This window comes from Thamnophis elegans, chromosome 14 (assembly GCF_009769535.1).
Source record: "Thamnophis elegans isolate rThaEle1 chromosome 14, rThaEle1.pri, whole genome shotgun sequence".
NCBI lineage: Eukaryota > Metazoa > Chordata > Lepidosauria > Squamata > Colubridae > Thamnophis > Thamnophis elegans.
In genome coordinates this window covers 41526620-41549160 of record NC_045554.1, presented here as the reverse complement: position 1 = coordinate 41549160, position 22541 = coordinate 41526620, and the positions used below count along the sequence as shown (strand labels likewise).

Below are 22541 nucleotides of genomic sequence, written 5' to 3'. Positions count from 1 at the left end.
TTACAGATTTTTAGCAAATTGAGTCAGCAAATTGCCCCCACAGTCTGGGTCCTCATTTCACCCACCTCGGAAGGATGGAAGGTTGAGTCAACCTTGAGCCGGCGAGATTTGAACCGCTGAACTGCAGATAACAGTCAGCTGAAGTGGCCTGCAGTACTGCACCCTAACCACTGCGCCACCTTGGCTCTTATGCCTTGTAATGGTTAGAGAGTCTAGGTCAGGGGTGTCAAACTCAAGGCCCACAATGTGGTCGGTTCCAGCCCCCGGGGCCGTCCTGGTCTACCCAATACGAAGAGGAAACATGGCAGCAGTTTGGGGAGGGGGAGTAGCGTCAAGATGGCCACACCCATCCAGTTGACCAAGCATACCCTCTCCCCCTGGGGTCAACCACAGACCTGATGTGGCCCTCAATGAAATTGAATTTGACGGTTCACCGACAAAAGGGCGAACGACAAAAGCGCGCCCGACTAAACCGCAGTGACAAAACCGTGAGTTCTAAAGCGCGCCGACGAATGAGCGCTGAAGCGCGGCAACAACAGCGTGGCAACAGAAGCGCGCTGTAAGCCTAACCCTAACCCTTACCTTAACTTAAATCGCGCTTCTGTCAGCGCACTGTTGTCGCTGCGTCGATGATGTCGCGTTGATGACATCGCGGTTTTAGCGCTGCGCTTTTGTCGGCGCGCTTTTATCATGCGCGCATTTGTCAGGTCACGGAATTTGACACCCCTGGTTTAGGTGCTGAATCCATCATTCTTCTCCCTAAGGAAATCCTATATTTCCCAGCTGAAAATAGAATCTTCCCCCCCCACCCCCTGTAAATGGAAGCATACATGGGGCAAACTCCAATCATGGATGAAACTCTCTGGGTTATTTATTATTTTATTATTCATCACAATGTCTGAAATATAGATGGTGGACCACCATTCTCCAATGTCACAACGGGGCCGACAACATGCTTAGAATTTGAACAGCAAGTTCACTAACAAGTACCTATCATGAAAACCTATTTTCCAGAAAGCCACCTCAGTGCTCCATCACGGAAGGTTTTTAAGAAAAGACTTCACTTGTCTGAAATGGTATAGGGCCTCCTGCTTAGAAGACTTTGAAGGTCCCTTCCAGCTCTATTCTGATTGTTTGATTGATTGAACTTGTAGCTTCTGCTTTTCACAATGCTAAAAGCAGACCATAGGATTGGCATTCATTTTACGGCTGGGGGCTGCACTGGCTCCATATTAACAGCTGATGGCAGCAACAGACTCAAGATTAGCCTGTCAAGGAAGCCAGCAGTGAAGTACAGAGAAAATGAATGGAGAAGAGAAGCAGGTATCCATGTCCTGTATTATTTTTGTATCTGTACGTCAGTTTCATTGTGTTGACAAGAACACGGCAAGGACATGTCAATGTAATTGACTCAAATCCTTTGCTTTAAATCTGATGTTAAGAAGGCGAGACATTTAGCATCTACAGAAACTGTAGTGGGGAACAGAAAGAGCTATACAATTTTTTTTTTCTGGGAGAAGCCACATAGATTAGATCAAATTCAAAATACGTTTCTGGATGAAAGTATCAGCCCTTTGGACCAACCTCCCCCTTGAAATTCCTTCCACATACAGCTTAATGGACAGAATTTCCCGTAGTATATTTGAAGATGCTATGCCTTGCCGTTGTAGTGTTTTTTTACTATCTTTTGTTTTAAAGTAAATTGCATTGGACATTTTAATTCCATACGTCTCTGTCTCTATAGAATTAGAATTTAGTATAGTATAGCCTTTATTGTCATTGTACAAAATAAATACAACGAAATTGGTTTTAGCCTCACTGGTGCAAAATTATAGCGGAAACAAATTTAATAGAATAGAGAAGAGAAAAGGGAAGAAAGAAGGGAAAAGAAGAGAATAATTGACTAGAACTAGGATAGGATAGAAGCAAAGAGAAGATGAATAGAATAGAATCAGAATAGAACAGAACACTGGAAGGGACCTTGGAGGTCTTCTAGTCCAGCCCCCTGCTCAAGCAGGATGTGTGTGTGTGTGTGTGTGTATGTATGTATATATGTGTGTGTGTGTGTTGTATTTGTGCTGATAAATAAATAAAGGGAGACTAGTATAGATCTATTTCAAGCTTCGAACCTGTGCTGTATTGCATCTTAGGCAGATGTGTTAACCACTAAGCCACAGGTCTTCCTCCTATATCAGCTTAAGCTTATATATATATAGTGTCACAACCCCTGGTATGCCCCAATTATACAGCACAGGTTCGAATCCCAGTAAGGGTATGGCTAGCTGATGAGAGCTAAATAGCTCGAAATAGATCTATACTAGTCTCCCTTTATTTATTTATCAGCATTTATCGGCTTCGTCCTTGTGATTGATTTGAATGAAATTGATTTTGAAGGAACCAAATTACTCTCCAAAACTGAACACTTCAACAAGAGAATAATTATGGAAGCCATCGAAATAGAGAAACACCCCCCACAACATGAATAAACGTGACGATACCACCCGCCTACCAGGCATCTGGAAACCAGCCCTCGTCAATAAACGAGTCCCAGCCACAAAAACCGACACAGGACCCAGAACAACACAGGACGCCATCACCAATCACCCTCACCAAATATCAATTCTATCAACCAATCAAGAGAGGAGAGTTGAAAGGAAGGAAGGAAGGAAGGAAGGAAGGAGGGAGGAAAGGAGGGAGATTAAGAGAAAAGAAAGGAGGAGGGAAAGAGGAAGGGAAGGAGGGAAGGTATGTGAGAAGGAGGGGGGGATCGAGGGAGGGAAAGGAGGGGGAAGGAAAGGAGGAAAGGAGAAAAGAAAGGAGGGAAGGCAGGGGAGAAGGAAGTAAGGGGGGAGGGAAGAAAAGGGTATGGAAAAGAAGAAATGAGGGAAGAGAAGAGGGAGGGAAGGAATAAGATACCTAACCTTTGATGTTTATATGATTTGATAGTATGGGAATATCTCGAAATGTAGTTGTATTGTTTTTTACAAGTTATGGATGTTGTATTTTCGTTTTACCAATAAAATCTTATTTAATAAAAAAAAAAAGATGTGAGAACACAGCCAACCAATCCGTTTAAAGCAACTAAGCCAACATTCCACACCCACCCACCTATATTTATAGAAAAACGGCAGCTCCGATCACGCTTTGCTCGCACAAGCACGAAGCCAAAGGCATCAGCCTGAAGATGACGAGTGGGACCTCGTCGAAACGTCGCCAAGATACTGTCAATCTTACACGGGAAAAGACCCGAATACGCCAAGACCTTCATACACACACACACACACACACACACACACAGCATACATACATAGACACACACACGCACATTCCTTTCATGTGAACCTCCATTCTCCCCCCCCAATATATATATATATATATATTATATATAACTCCAATCCTATCGCCACAAAGCAAACAAGTGAGGGGGGGGGGAGCCAACAATGTGCCGCCAGAGGGAGAGAACGGTCGGTTTTTCCCCTTACGCCGGTTGGCAAAGCCCCGCCCACCGCCTTGCCCTCACTCAACATGCCGGCCGGGAGTCCGTGCGGGCAAAAGAACGACGTAGGGAGGAAGAGGACGTGGCTTGCCGTCGGCGGTGACGACAAAGGCACCCGGCCCCGCCCTCCTTGTGTGTCGCGTCGGCGCTTCATGGTGACGTTACGGTTGCCTAGCGATGAGGCCTAGGCGCTTCCGGGGTGAGGGAGACGACGACGGCGACGGCGCAGGGGACTTTCCTGGGCAGCGGCGGCGCTTGGCGGGCCCGAAGCGATGGGAAGCGGCAGCGGCGGCCGCCCCCGCCGGTTCTCTTCCTCCTCCTCCTTTTCCTCGTTGCCCTCTTTTCCCCGGCGGCGCCGCCGCTGCTTGAGTCGCTCCGGCTGCGCGGGCCGCGGGGCGTCTCGCTAATGGCCGCCTCCCGTCCCTCCTCAGCCGCGGCGTCGGAGGAGCAGGAACGCCTCGGCGGCGGCAACGACGACAGCCGAACGGTGCTGGATGAGTTCACGGCGCCGGCGGAGAAGAGCGGCTTCCTGGAGCGGAGCCGCGGCGGCCTCGAGCGCCTCTTCGGGGTGCGCCTGGCCATCCTAGAGGCGGCGAGCAGCGGCGGCGCCTGGGCTCCCTCGGCCCCCGGCGGGCGCAGGATCTGGCTCAGCCTGCTGGGCGAACGGGAGCAAGTGCGCAGCGCCAAGGTAAGGCCGGACTGGGGGGGAGAGCACATCCTGAAAGTGAGCCCAAGGAAGGCTCTGTGTGTGTGTGTATGGGGGGGGGGAGGCGGAGACGCCTGTGGAGAGTCTCTCAAATCATCCAGGTCAGGGTTGTCCCACCTGGTACAGTCCTCGACTTACAGCAGTCCGTTTAGTGACCATTCGGAGGTACAAAGGGCGCTTAAAAATAGCAATATCACTTCATTGGTTTTGGGAGGCAGGAGTACGAAAAAGGATGAGTACTCAACAAATGTTTCCAAGAAGGAATAGTAGAGTGAGTCACAGTAAGGCAAGTGACACCAACAAGTTCTAGCTTGTGCATCGAGTACTAAACAAATGATGAATACCGGGACAAAATTTGCACATCAAAATGGGTTGAATACCAAATCCGATGAGTTTCAAAGCAGTTGAGGGCCAAGGTGCCACTGTGTTAGAAAGCAAAGGGTTTTGATCATCTGGTTGTAGCAATATCCCTTAGACTTACGGTATATACTGCTTCACTGTGCTTTACAGCCCTCTCTAAGCAGTTTACAGAGTCAGCCTCTTGCCCCCAACAATCTGGGTCCTCATTTGACCCACCTCGGAAGGACAGAAGGCTGAGTCAACCTTGAGCCGGTCAGGATTGAACTTCTGGCTGTGGGCAGAGTTAGCCTGCCATACTGCATTCTAACCATTGTACCATGAAGGGGGGGGGAGGAGAGGAAGGAGGAAGAAGACAGGCAATAGCACCTAGACTTATATATCACTTCATAGTGCTTTTACAGCCCTCTCTAAGCAGTTTACAGAGTCAGCCTCTTGCCCCCAACAATCTGGGTCCTCATTTTACCCACCTCAGAAAGACAGAAGGCTGAGTCAACCTTGAGCCGGTCAGGATTGAACTTCTGGCTGTGGGCAGAGTTAACCTGCCATACTGCATTCTAACCATTGTACCATGAAGGTAGGGAGGGAGAGGAGGAAGGGAGGAATAGCCCTTAGACTTATATACCGCTTCATAGTGTTTTTACAGCCCTCTCTAAGCAGTTTACAGTCAGCCTCTTGCCCCCAACAACCTGGGTCCTCATTCTACCTACCTCGGAAGGAAGAAAGGCTGAGTCAACCTGACTGACTGTTTCTCACACTTGTGACCATTACAGCATCCCCACAGTCACAAAATCAAATCAACTTTATTACAGTCAAAAGACCAGAGACCAGAACAAATAAATACACTCAATGAATATCCATCTTCTTGATGAAATAAGAACAGATGAAAATCCATATTAAAATCAGGATTCAGCATCTAGTCTGTCAGTGACAGGTGGCTTAACTATACTATAATATAGTTTCCATACAGGCTCGTCATTATTAAATACTAAAGTGCAAAAAACAACAACGAAGTAATGCAAAAGGGTTTTGCTACATTAGTTGTGTAAAATCGCTGTGGTGGATTAATCGCATGTTTCCAATTGATCTGCATGTAATCAAGATTTGGATGCTTGACAAATTGGTTCATATTTATGACTGGTCAAAGTGTCCCAGGGTCATACAATCACCTTCTTAGAGAAGAAAAGCCAACAGGGAAGCCAGGTTCACTTAACAACTGTTTCTAACTTAACAGCTGCCATGCTTCACTTAACGACTGTGGCAAGAAAGATCGCACAATGGGGCAAAACCTGTTTAGCAAACATTTCGCTTAGCAACAGAAATTTGGGGCTCAATTGTGGTTGTACAATTGAGTGCCTGGGGTTCTCTAGGTTCTCAATCAAAGACTTCATGGAGATTCTCAGTCATCCAGGTCAAGGTGTTTTTTTTATCTTTCTTTGAAGAAACATCTGTTGACTGTGTATTTTACACTTCTTGCATGAGATAGAGATTGTGGGGCGGCTGGGAGGGAAGAGAGAGGAGGCACAAACAAGGGAGAGATAATGGGAGCCAGTTGGGAGCTAATTTCATCAATGAATGCCAGCTTTGTCCAGATGAAAAGAGTCTCACTTCTCAACCAGGAAACTTCTTCGGGTCTGACTGAATAGTGGGGGACAGAAGGATTATTTGCACTCTGAAATATATTCAAGGGAAAAAAAACCCAAGAAAGTCCAGTTGCCTTTTGAAGAGCACCTTTGGGATGATTTGAGGCATTGCCTTTCGCCGGTTCCGTCTCTCCATCCCAATAGGACCCTGCTTGCTAAGGAGCTTGGTTTGATGGGAGTCCAGAAGAGAGCTTTTTCTGCCCTGGCTCCTCCTGCAACATTATTTCTCCCCCATTCCTGTCACTGCCCCAACCTTCCAGAGGGCCTCCACAAACATAGGTTTTATTAGAAGAGGATTTTTGTGGCTCAGGGTTGAACTGTGGAGTCCTTGGTGCACTCTGGTTAGGGGATCAATTAAACAGAAAACAATTCTCCAAGGATCAGCAAAGTCAGACAAACAGTAAGCAACTGTCTAATCAAGGAACTCTAGGAAGAAAACAATGCCAAATATTGACAGCTATTTGTATATAAACAGAGTCTCTTTTGGGACTGATGACCAAGTTCAGAGAGGATCAAAAATCCTATAGTTGAACCCTGAGCTACAATTATTCCCTGAAACAGGAAAGGACATGATGAGCAGAGTTAGTAATAATATGTCTAGGCACATGAGCTCTTCTGAATAGCAATCTCATGTCTTTGCTTCACCCTCTATCTGAAGGGACTTGTGCTTTTTAGGATGCTTGCTGGGTTTGATTTCAAAACCAAAGTGATTTCATTCACATCTTCCAAAACAAAAACACTTTGGAGCTTCAACAGTGTCTTTCGCACATTAGGTGGGGGAAAAGTCATATGCTCAACTCGGGCTTGTCTGCATGTTCCGTGATTACTGTAGTGTAGGGAAGACAGCTTTCATAACGAGGATTTCTACCCCATTCTTTTAACCTTCCAGGAATCCAGAAATATGTTATATAAAGAGGTGATTTGTTGGACGGGTCCTCTTTTGCTTTTCCCAATTCATGAATCAACCGCAGTTCGAGCAAGAGATTTGTTCAGGTCAAAGTAGTACAATATATCGCCTTTTATAAATAGAATTTTAAAGGAAGGGACTTTTTCCTAGCTGTCATTAATCTAACATTTGAAGGTAGAATTATGCCAGATTCTCCTTTAGATCTCCTGGCCGTTTGTGGCTTTTCCCCTGAAAGTCGGTATTGATTTGGCAACTAGAAGTAAACTAGGAATTCTGTACACAACATTTTAATATCACGGTGTTGTAATCATTTAGCCAGGTCATTCCCATATTTCGAATTGTTTAAATTTCTGGATGTATCATCTTGGAGGATAGTCTCACGAATGGTTTATCGTTGACAATGAAACATGAGATTTTCCTTGGCCAAGCTGGATGCTCATCAATTCACCTTTCCTGTTGAATAGCCCTTTGAAAATAGGAATAAGCCTATGAATGAGAAACCTCGGACTTTTGATATCAATCAGTTGCCCAACTGCGAAAGCAGTTGCACTTACACAATTTTAACTAGGAACTCTTTTATATTTCCAGGGTAAAACCCGGAATGTTGCAATACTTATTGCTTCAGCGGTAAACATAAAAGATAATCTCTTTGAAAACTGTAGGCCTGATAGAGATGTGAGAACTGTAGCTAATTCCGAAGCCAGTGGAATGGTCCGTTTTTCAGAGTCTGAAGGCCATTATAGCTTCTTCTTCTGCTGTTTGTACACTGAAGCCATTTTCCTTTACATTTACCTATTTGCAGCTACTATAAAAAGATCTCTTTGGGGCACAATTCAATTATCGTGATAATAAGTTTCTTCCTATTTTTCTCAGCATTCCAGTATAAATGTTGGGTAATGAGAACCGGAAAGCTTTTTTTTATGTTGTTAGAATTAAAGCACAAAGTTAGCACAGATTAATACAAAATTGTACTTCAAGATGCAATAAGACTCTTTCATACGAGATCTGATTGACTCATTGGGCAGAAGTGTTTCTCCTTAGATTTCTCCTAGAAGTTGCCTAATTTAAGGATACTTCTATCTTCTCTCCCCCATTCATTTTGTAAAAAAAACAAAGGACGATAGTCTTATTAAGATTGTTTTCACATGTGCTGTTTGCTTGCAATCTGCTCTCAGCTCCTCCAGGAGGAAGAGCAATAAAAACAACAATAAGTCATCCTCTTGACCGAATTCAGAGTCGTAGCTTTAATAAGGCACAAATTTCAAAAGCTGAACTGTCACCAATTGCCTTCATTTATGCTTTCTCTCCCCCCCCCTTTTTTTTTTTTACAGGAATATATTAAAGGAATCTGTGAACCCGAATTGGAAGAGTGGGAATATTATCCCAAAGACATGCACTGTATTTTTGTAGGAGCACAAAACCTCTTCCTAAATTGCCTTATCCAGGGCACCTCTGCTGACATTACCGTAGTGGAGATCGGGACACTTGGTATTAAAGGCCGGACAGAGCCTGTGGTCATGGCCAGGAGCCACATCCAGCAGTTTGTGAACCTCTTCAAAAGCAACCTCAACGAGTTGACGGTCAAGGAGTCGGAAGTGAAGAAACAGTTCAAACATCTCGTCGAAGCTCACGCAGACAAATACACAATGGACTTGTTGATCCTACCGAGCTCGCTGAAGAAAGAGCTGCTGAGCCTCGCGCAGCACAAAGGTGGCAAAACGGAAGGCAGAGCTGCAGATCCCGGCCCTTCCAATGGATCATTAAAAAAGCCAACTCAGGTGCAGAAACTACCTGTAATAAGCAGCGATGGCACAACAGCTCAGGAGGAAGCGAGGAACAATGCAGGTACACCGGTCTCTGAATTAGCCAAGCAAATGGACACAGTTTTTCCTGATACACCCGAAGGGCATTTTCTACCTATCAACGGCCTCACTTCTCTGGAGGCGTCTGCCTCGAAAGAAAGGCAGTCGTGTAAACGAAGGTCCTCGGATGGTGATGAGAGGCTTCCAAAAAAGCAGTTTTCTTTTGAAAACAACCAGGAATGTAAGCAGATGTCCTGCAAAAGATACGCTGACATAGAGGTGATTGATTTGGTCTCGGATACAGAAGAGTTACTCGATACTAAAAACGGCGATGAAATAAACGAGGAGATGGAATACAAGATCCTGGTCAATTTTTTCAAAAGCATGGGCTACTCCGAGGAAATTGTAAAAATGGTGATTGCTGAACACGGGCAGTTGGCCGAGCCCCTCCTCCTCCTAGAAGAAATTGAGAAAAAGAGCAAGATGGTTACGGAAGAGGAAGAGAAGTCCAGAGCCAACTCCCAGAATACTGAAGCGCAAGCGAAGAAGAACAACGGCAGTCCTGGCATCGGGGTCCACCCAGATCTAGGCTGTCAGTCGGAGCCGCCCCAAAACGCAAACGCCACCTCTGTTTCTCAAGCACCCCGCAAAGACAAAACCCGTGGATCGGACCCTGAAAATCGAAGCGGTCTTTTGGGTCACAAAAACCCACCGAGTAAAGCGCTCGGCGAAATACGATCGGGTTGTTCGGAGCAGGGTAGCAAGGCGGAAAGCGACGGTTTCGTGAACGCTTCTAGTAACGCCCCCGTGGCAATCCAAAATAAGAAAGCCAAAGATCCCATCTTGGTAGCCAGGGGTGGCTGGGAGAATGTACAGCTGCCCATTCAGAAAGAGACTCTGGTCCTTCGAGGGTGTCCCACCCACCCCCCTGCAACATACGGCCAACAGGAAAACTGCCATCCTGCACAACTCGGAGCCCAGCACTTCCCTTCCCAAAAACCAAAGCACTTTGCAGACCCCATCCCTCCTCTGCAGTTAAGAAGTTCTTATCCAGAGAAGAAAACGGGGGGACTTTACGGTCATCCTGGCGACCCTTCGGTCACCGGGGTTCAGCGGTTTCTAGAGGCGTTGAAAACACCCTACAAGCTGGAACTGAAAAACGAGCCGGGGAGACCCCACTTAAAATACGTAGTCATAGATGGCAGCAACGTTGCGATATCGTGAGTATGGGCGGTCCTTAGATTTCTAGAAGCACGTAGAGGGAAGAAGGATGGGGAAGGGACAGGAAACGAAAGAAGATAAAAGAACGATTAAATGAGGGTTTTTGGCGGGGAGGGAAATAACTTGAGATGAGTTTCTGTCTTTAACTTGAAAGTGCAGTCTTTATGGATTTTCTTCAGCAAGTTGAGAAATACTTGGATATTATATAAAAGAGAGGAAAAAGTGTTTGCTTCTCAAACTTGATCGTGATGCTTTAGCTCTAAAACCCAAAGCAGCTTCCTATAGTTCACCTAAGGATGCGGTGGCTCAGTGGCTAAGACACTGTGCTTGTCGATCAGAACGGTCAGCAGTTTGAATCCCCAGCGCCGCATAATGGAATGAGCTCCCATTACTTGTCCCAGCTTCTGCCAACCTAGCAGTTCGAAAGGACGTAAAAATGCAAAGTAGGGACCATCTTTGGTAGGAAGGTAACAGCATTCCATGCGCCTTCGGCATTGAGTCATGCTGGCCACATGACCATGGAGACGTCTTCGGACAGCGCTAGCTCTTCGGCTTAGAAACGGGGATGAGCACCGCCCCCTCCGGAATGAGTAGCACATATGTGCGAGGGGAACTTTTACCTTTATAGTTCACCTGTGGTTCCAAAGAGTACCATAAATAAATTTAAAATATAATGGAAAGGCCCTTTTGTGCACTCATGCGCCATAGTTGGAATTTCCCATTTAAGTTCATAGGTCTGTTGGCATCCACATCACCTTAAGAATGCAGAACAATCCCTTAGGGTGCAACTTGCCCCTGCTTTTTTTTTTGCTTCTATTTACATCCTCTGCTACTTCCTTCCCCTACTTGCCTCTTGGATAATTCCCGTGATACATGTTTAAATTAGCATGGGAGAATACTTTGCACTGTGGTAACTGTTGTTTGGATTCCATCGACTGACAGTTGAAATAAACCGAAGTTACACAGTAGCATGTTTGCACTGTTAGGTAACATTATTTGTTTTAGCTGTATTTGCAGAAGGTAACATCATTTGAGGATTTGTTTGATTTTTTTTTTTCCTTTAGCAATAGCCCTTAGACTTCTATACCGCTTCACGGTGCTTTACAGCCCTCTCTAAGCGGTTTACAAATGTCAGCCTCTTGCCTTAAACAATCTGGGTCCTCATTTTATCCAACTCGGAAGGAGGGAAGGCTGAGTCAGCCTTGAGCCTTTCAGAATCGAATTTCCAGAGTGAGCAGTGAGTTAGCCCTGCAGTAATTACAGGGTTTTTACTGCCACCGCTTTAGATGAAATGGCAGTTCTAAAAATAAAACTTGAAAATTGTGAGACCCAGAGATAGGTAAGACTAGACAACCCGTGGCTTCTCAGGTTATCCTTCCAGACATATTTCCTTACCAGATTCCTGAGTGCCTTCAACAGTGACAGAGCTTCTAATGTACTGCCTTCATTGGAACAGCCAGAATATATTCGGATATGTCCCTGTTCCAAAATTAGCCCCTCTTCGAACTGTACGGCACAGTCAAAATCAGCACAGGAAATGCTTTAGGACACTTTCGATCTAAACTGTTCTAATGATAATGTTTATGTCCCAAGAATGTATTATGAAATTTGCCAAACCTTTTAATTCCGCAAAAGTCATGGGTTTTCTGGGTGAATTCTGTAAGTTAAGAATAAGGTAAAGGTTCCCCTTGCACATATGTACTAGTTGTTCCTGACTCTACGGAGCGGTGCTCATCTCTGTTTCAAAGCCGAAGAGCCAGCACTGTCCGACGATGTCTCCGTGGTCATGTGGCCGGCATGACTAAATGCCAAAGGTACATGGAATGCTGTTACCTTCCCACCAAAGGTGGTTCCTATTTTTCTACTTGCATTTTTTACAGGCTTTCGAATCGCTAGGTTGGCAGAAGCTGGGACAAGTAACGAGACACACTCCGTTACGCAGCACTAGGGATTCGAACTGCTGAAGTGCCAACCTTTCTGATCAACAAGCTCAGTGGCGCATCGTTTTTCCCCAGCTAAGGATTAAAAGGAAAGAGAGTTTCAGTATTGTATAGACAAGGTACTAACATCAACTGCACCTCAAAGGAAGGTGCCTTGAGAATCCTAGAGGCTAACTTCACCTTGTCTCACCTCTAAAAACAATAGCATGGGAGGTAAGACTTTGTGGTGCAAAACAAGATTCTGACGGTTTGTGTGCACTAACGTGCCTATGTGCAGTGAATCCCACCCACACTTCCTGTTCAGAAATGTTGCAGTTGCTATTAAGCTGCTTTTTTTTTTTTTGTTGAATGCTGACGACGGAGAAAAAATGAGCCAATGAAAACCGAATTTAGCATGCGTTTCCTTCTCTGTTCATAAGCCTTTTTTCTAAAGTTGTTTTTCTCCATCACTGAATCTGGAGGTATCTTCTACAGGTTCTTTTTTTAATTATTATTTTAAAGAAGAGAACAACGGCCTCGCTTATTGCTAAATGAATTTCCCTAAGGTGTCCACACTTTGAGAAATGTGTATGTTACAATCAAGGTTGTGGGTCCTTTATTGCATGTAACTCAGATATGATAGGGCAATGTTGCTCTTAGATTCATCCCTACTCAGCGAGGAGGTTTGGGTGAGAAAGCACATCCCTTAACTGGCAGATAAAAATGTTGTTTTAAAGTTTCCTCTAGAGATTGTTGAAAGTTTCAGGGTCGCTAAAAAAAACTAAACATTGGTGGCTGGATTTTGCAGAACTGCCTTGCCTGCGTAAAAAATAGCACGCCCAACGGAACTGTCATTCCCCTTTCTCTTACTTGACACAAAGCTCGTAAAATACTTAAAAGTAGCACTTATGATTCACGTTAAATTCGAGGCGGATTCCCCCAGGTTGAGGCTGAGGAGAAGGAACCATGCAAATATCGAAGCTGTGTCACACTGTGCCTCCCATTTAATTGTGTTCTTGTTAAAGGAAGTATATGCTCTTCAAAGGGTTTTTTTGGTCTTTTGCAACACTATCAAGAAAGGTCAGTTTGGTTCACATTGTTTGATACATAAATCAATGGAAATACATTGTGGCTTTTTTTTGCCTCTGACTTTGCTTTGCAATTTTCAATTCCTTGTTTCGTATATCGTACGTGTTACACATAAGTGTGTTTACACATGCACGCAAATGCATACGCTGGGGTAACTATTGAAATTCCCAGTTTAGTTTTGTTCCCACCCTTATAAGCCTCTAAGCAGAACGGCCATATTTTTACTATCTCAGCTATTTAGCACAGAGAACTACGTGTATTACCAAAACTGTTAGTTCTTGGAAATGTAATTCATAATAAATTCATTTTGAAGCTGGTATTTCTTTAAGATCAGGAACAAATGATCATCCGTCTCATCTTAAGAGGAGACTGAATAGTTACTTGTCTGAGATGGTATTGGTTCTTCTGCTTGAGCAGGGGGCTGGACTAGAAGATCTCCAAGGTCCCTCTCAGCTCTATTCTATTCTATCGTCTATATTGCACAGGAAGTCTTTGACTTATAATCAATCATTTAATGACCTTGATGTTGAAAAAAGCTACTTACAATTCATCCTCAAAGTTACGACCGCCATAGCGGTCGTACCTTTGCAGTCCTGGTTCTCACCACAAACCATACACTATACTAGCTTGACATCAATCCCAAATTTCAACCTAGGACCCATTTTAGATCACTTACATCTTTGGTTGTTTCTTGGCTAAGCCTCGGGCAAGCTTCTTCCTGTTCGTTTTTTATTATTATTATTATTCTGGAGAACATCAAAATAAAAAAGATAGGGAGAATGTGGATAGATAATGACATAGCAAAAGTTTTGAAGGGAGCCTTCCGTTCAAGGAAGGAAATCTAAAGCATGTAGTCATGATTCCAGTTTATCTCAATCTTTCCAGTTTCTAAGCTTGCACTCCCTCTTCTGTTGCAAGGACACAAACTTACATTAGGGGAAAATGTATAAATAAAACTTTAGTGATAACCTTTAAAGTTCAAATTATATTATTAATTGTGTAGCTTTTGCCGGGAAACCTGGGCATTCGATGGGGACAAGGGAGTGAAGATGGTACATTTTCAATCAATCAAAATAGAGCTGGAAGGGACTGTGGAGGTCTTCTAGTCCAACCCCCTGCTCATGAAGGAGCTCCTATACAATTTGAGACAAGTGGCTGTCCAATTTCTTTTTAAAAACCTCCATTGAGGAACCGTCACGAAACAGTGATGGGGAAATAAAGTGCATTTTATTTATTTATTAAACTGATACGACACGCCTCTCATTGTTAAAAGTGAGCAATATATCCTGATAGTATCGCACTAATGCATTCTTGACATATTTGTATGAGATATTCTGGCACAGGTATGTCTAATTGCAAGATGAGAGTGATGCCGTCCTGTGAGTGGAATATTTTTGGAATAATCACAACTCCTATATGGATGCCGCTGTCAGGGAAACAGCTTTTCTTCTTTCCTTAAAGACTATTTTCCAAGTATACTCTCTGATCAAAGAGGAATCATCATCTCTTCCTTTTAAAAATTTTATTTATTCCTCAGTGAGAGTGGCGTGGTGGCCTAGAGGTATGGCTCTCTCCTCAGTCAGGAGGCTGTGGAGTTTCATCCTAGGTAGCGGCAGATATTTCTCTCTCTGGGCGCAGTGAGTAATTGCTGCGAACTTCCCGTAAGCGTTAGGAGGGGCATCCAGCCAGTAAATGCTCAGCTCCAATCAAATCGCTCCCACCCCACCCCAAAGCAAGGGATTGCAGGGTTAAAAGGAAAAAAAATGCTCATTAGTGAACATCACGTCTTCTGACTAGCCAGTGTTTCAAGTGAATGAGGAAATGGATAGGGTTTGGTTTGGTTTTGGTTTAGCATGGCATAATAATAGGATAATTACCATTTATCAATCAACTATCAATAATTGATAGTCGATTGTGATAAATAATAGATTATGAAGATCGAGAAATAATATACCGTTTTCTCTCTCTCTCTCTTCCGATAGCCACGGCCTGCAAAAATTCTTTTCCTGTCGAGGAATCGCAATTGCTGTCGATTACTTTTGGAAACATGGTCACAGGAAGATTACAGTTTTTGTCCCACAGTGGCGAACACGGAAAGATTCTAATATCACAGGTAAGGAATAAAAACAACTCTATCTCGGACCTGTGGATTTAAGACAGACGCCTCCAATGTCATTCCTTCCGCTTCTCCAAATTTCAACTTTCATTTTTATAGTAGCAATAGCAGTTAGACTTATATACCGCTTCATAGGGCTTTCAGCCCTCTCTAAGCGGTTTACAGAGTCAGCATATCGCCCCCACAGTCTGGGTCCTCATTTCACCCACCTCGGAAGGATGGAAGGCTGAGTCAACCCTGAGCCAGTGAGATTTAAACCGCCGAACTGCAGATAACAGTCAGCTGGAGTGGCTGCAGTACAGCACTCTAACCACTGCGCCACCTCGGCTCTTTGAACGACAAATGTTGTATGTCGAGGATTGTCTGTGTATCCATTTCATTCTCTCTTTTTTCCGTTCCCCTCTTTTTTCTTTTCTTTTCATAGAGCAGCATTTCTTAACCCAGCTCCAAGATGTCGGCATTTTGGCTCTTACCCCAGCAAGGGTCGTATGTGGGGCTAGAATTGCCTCTCACGATGACAGGTAAAGAGAGTTTGTTCCCGATTTCTACTTCTGTGTCTCCGGGTTGTTTGAAAGAGAAGCTACGCAGCTGACTCATCCTCTAGGAAGATGTTGCTAGGGAAAGTTACTGTATTTTTCTGTATACTGTATATGCAGTACCGTATACTGTTACTGTATATAGTCATCTTTAACATCACTGCTGACAATATTCAGAGTCTTGTGTCTTTGTCACTCTTATCCACCACATGTAAGCTCAAACCTGGTCTCTTAACCATGTTAACTCCTCGGTTCCACCACAAAACTGCGGTAGACAAAAGCGCGCTTGACGAAAGCGCGTACGTGACGTCATCACAGCGCGACGAAAACATCGCACTGTGATCGATAAATGTAAAATTAAAGCGAAAACCTTACCCTAACCCCCCCCCAAACCTAAACCTAAACCTAACCCTTAACCTGACCCTAAACCTAACCCTTAACCTAAACCTAACCCTTACATTTATGTGAATCGGCTTGCTTTAATTTTATTTTTATTTCAATTTTTAATTTTTTTCATCGCGCTGTGATGACGTCACGTACGCGCTTTCGTCGAGCGTGCTTTTGTGGACCGCGGTTTTGACGGGTCACGAACTCCTCAGTAACCCAAAGAGAATGCTAGAAACAATATAGAGAGACAGGCCACTGGGAGGCAGTGTCATCCAATATTCCCACCAGCATTCCCAAAGTCTCTCTATTCCAAAGCTCAATGAGGGTTCTGGCTGAGCTGTGTTCCATTGTGTTAAAGAAAGTGCCAGTTGTAAACCAAGTAGATCCCTTTCGAATGCCTAGGGTAGAGCATCTTAATTATTCCTTCCCTTTGCAGAAATCAGTGGTGGCAATAAATCATTACTTTGATGATAAGATACAGCCAACTTTTGCCCAGAAGCTGCACGTTAATCAGGCCTTCATCGGAGTTGCTTGAATGCATTATTATTATGTTATTGTATGAAATAGCTAGGAATCTCTGTGAATCTCTAAACATGAATTAATATTGGTATCACCACTATTTGTCATTGTTTGAAAGATTAGAAGTATGTAATCACACAAAGGAAAAAGGAAAGATAAAATATAGAGAAAAATAGTGAGCAAAATTCTACAAATTTAATAAGTGAATTAAATGTTACAATAATTTTAAATCCTTTGTTATAAACAAAGTAAAAAATGACTTTATAATTATAAAATCTAAATTTTCATTCTTGACTACTATATCCCTTTCTACCTTTTTTTAAATGTAGCTCTTTATTCTGCTCCTTTAAATGTTTCAATAAATTATTTCTAAAAAAAAAAAAAAGAATTTATTCAGCACCTGGGGACAAATTCTCCCAAATGTGTTGTAGATTTCTGCTGCACCTGGCTGAAAAAACTGGAGGTGTTATTGTTACCAATGATAACTTCAGAGAATTTGTAGACGAGTCCCCAAGCTGGAGGGAGATTATTCAAAGGAGGTATTTGTCTTTTTGATTGTCTTGCTGGTGTGTGTGTGTGTGTGTGTGTGTGTGTGTACACAAATAAGTATAAATAGTGACACACCTCTATAAATATTGGGTAGCTACTTTCTTCTCTACCATATATGGCTCAGCGGTCAGAGATGCTGAGATTGTCAGCTGGCAGCCCAAGTTTAAGACCCAAGCGCGCATTTGCCGGTTCTCCGAACTACTCAAAATTTCCGTTACCGGTTCTCCAGAACCTGCTGAATTTCACCCCTGAGGCAGAGGGTTTGGGAAGCCTGCAGAGTGCTCCTGGGGGCCGGGGAGGGCAAAAACTTTTTTTTTTCTTTTTACCTCTTTGAAATCTTGGTGCGTCTTATACTCCAATGCGTCTTATAGGCTGGTAATCATGCCAGACACATGACCATGGAAGAGTGTTTGGTCAACACTGGCTCTCTCAGCTAAGAAACAGAGATGAGAGCGCCCCCTAGAGTCAGACACGACTGGCCAGGGGAAACCTTTCCCTTCGTTTTTCTTATTACAACCCTCGCTCTCTTCTTCTCCTGCGTTAGGCTTCTGCAATACACTTTTGCCGGAGACATTTTCATGGTGCCCGATGACCCCCTGGGGCGAAATGGACCTGGATTGGATTGTTTTCTTCAGGAGGAAGCTAGTTTCAGGTAGAATGTTTTTTTTTGGGGGGGGGTGTCCCAGTTCTTTTTTTTTCCCTTCTCTTGTCAAAACAGGAAACGGAAATTAAAAACAAAAAGTTTTGCAGAGAACTGAAAAGGTCACGAGATAAAAGAAAAAAGACATGAAAGGCTTAGCACAAGCAGGAGTGGCTCTTCTGTCAGATTTGTTTTATCTTTTGTTGCCATAATTGAACATACTAGGTGTGGGTACATTTGCAACACACGCACAGACGATTAAGATAAGCCACGTTTAATCTTAGTAACAAGTCCTCTTGCACATGGTAGTTTCCTTGTAAATATGACATTAGCCCTGGTGTCTTAGAGCACACAACAGATGGATCTGTGAGGCAATTATGCCAAAGGTTGACATTTAAGTTGTAAAACAAATTGCACCAAGTCACGAAGATCCTACAATTCTTTTTTAAAGTCCTCTTGGCTGCTTATATCAAATGATATAGGGTCTCCTGCTTGGCTGGGCTAAGAGACATCCAAGGTCCCTTCCAACTCTTATTATTCTGCTACAAATGAATGTAATTTTAATTGTAGATGTCAGGTTCATTAGGACTTCAATAAGAGCAATATTAAGGGATGCAGTGGCTCAGTGGATAAGACGCTGAGCTTGTCGATCAGAAAGGTCGGCAGTTCAGCAGTTTGAATCCCTAGTGCGGTATAACAAAGTGAGCTCCCGTTACTTGTCCCAGCTTCTGCCAACCTAGCAGTTCAAAAGCACGTTAAAAATGCAAGTAGAAAAATAGGAATCACCTTTGGTGGGAAGGTAACAGTGTTCTGTGCGCCTTCAGTGTTTCATCATGCCGGCCTCATGACCACGGAGGCATCTTCGGACAGAGCTGGCTCCTCGGCTTAGAAACGGAGATGAACACCGCCCCCTAGAGTCGGGAACGACTAGCACATATGTGCGGGGGAACCTTTACCTTTAAGAGCAATATTAAGAGCTAATTAAGTGCAGTGCTTAAGCTATCAGCCTAGGAACCTGGAGAGTGTGAGGTCTAGTCCTTCCTGAGGCTCAAAGCCAGCTGGGTAACCTTGGGCCAGTCACTCCCTCTCAGCCCTGAGAAGAAGGCAGTGGCAGAGCACTTCTGATATCTTGCCAAGAAAACCGCAAGGACCTGTCCAGGCAGTTGCCAGGAGTCAAGATTGACTCCCAAGACACCAAACCAGTAAGATTATAAATTGTGATTAGAGTGCAGTACTGCAGGCTTCTTCTGCTGCCTGCCGGCTGCCTGCAATTTGGCAGTTGGAATCTCACCAGGCTCAAGGTTGACTCAGCCTTCCACCCTTCCGAGGTGGGTAAAATGAGGACCCAAAATTATTGGGGGCAAGAGTTGTGGTACAACCACAATTGAGCCCCAAATTTCTGTTGCTAAGCAAAATGTTTGCTAAACAGGTTTTGCCCCATTGTGCGATCTTTCTTGCCACAGTCATTAAGTGAAGCATGGCAGCTGTTAAGTTAGAAACAGTTGTTAAGTGAACCTGGCTTCCCTGTTGGCTTTTCTTCTCTAAGAAGGTGATTGTATGACCCTGGGACACTTTGACCAGTCATAAATATGAACCAATTTGTCAAGCATCCAAATCTTGATTACGTGCAGATCAATTGGAAACATGCGATTAATCCACCACAGCGATTTTACACAACTAATGTAGCAAAACCCTTTTGCATTACTTCGTTGTTGTTTTTTGCACTTTAGTATTTAATAATGACGAGCCTGTATGGAAACTATATTATAGTATAGTTAAGCCATCTGTCACTGACAAACTAGATGCTGAATCCTGATTTTAATATGGATTTTCATCTGTTGTTATTTCATCAAGAAAATGGATATTCATTGAGTGTATTTATTCGTTCTGGTCTTTTGACTGTAATAAAGTCGATTTGATTTTATGACTGTGGGGATGCTGCAATGGTCACAAGTGTGAGAAACAGTCAGTCAGGTTGACTCAGCCTTTCTTCCTTCCGAGGTGGGTAGAATGAGGACCCAGGTTGTTGGGGGCAAGAGGCTGACTCTGTAAACTGCTTAGAGAGGGCTGTAAAAGCACTGCGTAGCAATATATAAGTCTAAGTGCTATTGGTATTATCAAATATTGGCTGTCTTTGCCGTGACTGATGATAGGCCGTCTTAGATTGACAAGATTGCTTGTTTACCAATCAAAGACTCTCATACTGAATGCTGTCCTTGTCTCCTCCAGGGCTAGGCCAACCCCGTACAACCTTGCAAGCGGAAGCCATCTTCCTCTGGGGATATCTCCTTTCCTGATGCAGCCCGAAGGGAGCGGACAATTGGTCCCAAACCCCGTTTCTGGTCTCGTCCCTAACTTGTCTCGGTTTCCTACCACGTCCCTGGTCAACTCCGGCCTTCCCCCATCTCCGAGATCGGCCACCGAAACGACCCGTTTAAAAGAAGCCTTGACGAAAATATTCCCAACTTCGGAGCAGAGGGAGAAGATCGAGGCGATCCTGGGGCAGCACCCCCACATGAGGGACCTGAATGCTCTGTCTGCATTGGTCCTTGATTTAAGCTGACGAACTAAAAGCTGCCCCCAAAATGTTTTCAGTTTTGCAGTTTGGATTGTTAATGTAAAGAGACGCCTCTTGAGTTGAAATCAGGCCATCTGTGAATAGTCAAAACTTAACCCTTTTGTATAAAAAAACAAAAATGTGAATATTCAGAGGATTTGAGATGCCCTCTTTGTTCACTTAAGTTAACAGTTTCGTTTCCCTTTTTTTCCCCCCCCCCTGTTTGTTTTACAAATTTGTATTGCGTATTTTTGAATGAAAAGAAAAAGTATTTATTAACGAGTTGGCTTTAAATCATTTGCAAAGTTTGTTTTGAGAAGAAAGCAGCTCTAAATTCTACTGAAAGCAAATTCACAACTCTGGAGTAAAATGGCAGGATAAATGGATTTAGTTTCTTATGCATTGGATTCTTGTTGCCGAGTAACTCCTTATTAAACTGCCCATTGGAGGAACCCAAATGAACGTGAGCAACTTGAGTTGTGCTCAGTAGGGACGGAATTGGACAACTTGCCAAGGGACAATTCAACAATTTTATTTAATTATTGGAAATATTTTTTTTTTTTTTAAAAAATACATTTTAATTTTTGTCAATCACCATTTCATTTTGTCCCTCCTTTTGCATCCTTTATTTAATGATTCTGTTCTATCGTTTCTTTGGTATTATGTAACTTTTGCCCTACGGTAAGTGGCGGATTGTTCCGTGGCGAGTTGGCCGTGGCAAAATGGCTTAAGCCTGTGTAGTGGAACCTCTGAAGAACTGGTGCGTCTTGTAATTTTTATTTTTAGATTTTTTTTTAGGAAGACAGATTGCCATTTGAGAGGACTTTGTAGAGCATGCTAGAAAACTGCTAGGTTCAAATAGCAGATGTACCAAGGGAACCTTTGATCTGATTCCGTACGCTTAAGTCTTATGATGTTCTGTGCTCTTCCTTGGTTTTAGAAACGAAAAAACAACAGACATTTCATTCTCAGATCTTTTTTTTTTAATAGGGTGATAAAAACATGGCGTTCTGTAACACACCTAAAACAAACATAGTGTTTGCAGAAAAATTGTGCCTTTTGGAAGCCCTGTAACATCCTTGTCTGTGTGTGTGGCCACAATGATCTCACATGATTGTAATGTGCTATTTATCATTATACTAGCGTTGCCCAGATATTTATTTGTAGGGGGAAAATATCCAGACCAAATGTAATTTCTAATGTTGGATTTTCCTCCTTACCAGAGGGAGCCCACTTGCACTGTGAAGCCGTTACATAGCAACTCCACTGCATTGTACACTAGAAGCCAGTAAAGCAGTATGGCACAACAGGCTGTATCTTAACAGAAACCCTTCTCCCCCAAGGGGTGTTAAGGGTGTCTTACCCCCCACAGTATTTTTATCCTGAGAGTAAGTCATCTGTGTACCCAGTTTGGTTGAAATGGCTCGAGGCGTTCCAGAGTTATTCTGAAACACACACACACAAACACACACACACACACACACACACACACACATACAGAGTCATAGATAGAAAGATAATATCGAGAGTTCTTAAAACTTAGCTTTTACACAACCTGGATATCAGTGGACTTATTGTATTTTTCAGAGTATAAGACGCACAGGAGTATAAGATGCACCAAGGTTTTGAAGAGGCACATTTTTTAAAAAAAGTTTTTGCACTCTGCAAACCTCTCAAAAACGGCCCGTTTTTCATGAAAATAAGCCCCTTTTTTTCAAAAAAAAAAAAAAAAAGAGGGGCATAAATAGCCTTTAGGGGGCTTGCAGAATGTTCTTGGGGGTTGGGATCCCCCCAAACGAGCAAAAAACAGGCCCGTTTTTTGTCAAATAAAATGCATGCATAGCCTTTAGGAGGCTTATAGAATATTCCTGGGGGTTTGAGGGGCAAAATTGAGCAAAAAAACGCTCATTTCTGCCCTCCCCAGCCCCCAGGAGCTCTTTGAAAGCCTTCTACAGGCTCTGCATGGCCATTTTGGTGAAGGGGATGGGGTTTCAGGAGCCAAAAATGCTGTATTCGGTGTATAAGACGCACCCAGATTTTCAGCCTCTTGAGGGAAAAAGGTGCGTCTTATACTCTGAAAAATACGATAAATAAGAA

At 43.5% G+C, this 22541-nt stretch overlaps 2 protein-coding genes across 2 annotated transcripts in view; one reads left to right on the top strand and one right to left on the bottom strand.

The window, feature by feature from the left end:
• The window catches only part of LONP2 (lon peptidase 2, peroxisomal), a 187824-nt gene that overhangs the window by 69735 nt on the left and 95548 nt on the right, over positions 1 to 22541 (bottom strand). The window lies entirely within an intron of this gene.
• Positions 3654 to 20806, top strand: LOC116517611 (NEDD4-binding protein 1-like). Its single transcript, XM_032230663.1, has 7 exons — positions 3654 to 4184; positions 8441 to 10131; positions 15123 to 15253; positions 15681 to 15777; positions 17130 to 17237; positions 17792 to 17899; positions 20117 to 20806. The coding sequence occupies exons 1-7, from the start codon at positions 3903 to 3905 to the stop codon at positions 20448 to 20450; spliced, it is 2751 nt and encodes a 916-aa protein (XP_032086554.1). The 5' UTR covers positions 3654 to 3902; the 3' UTR covers positions 20451 to 20806.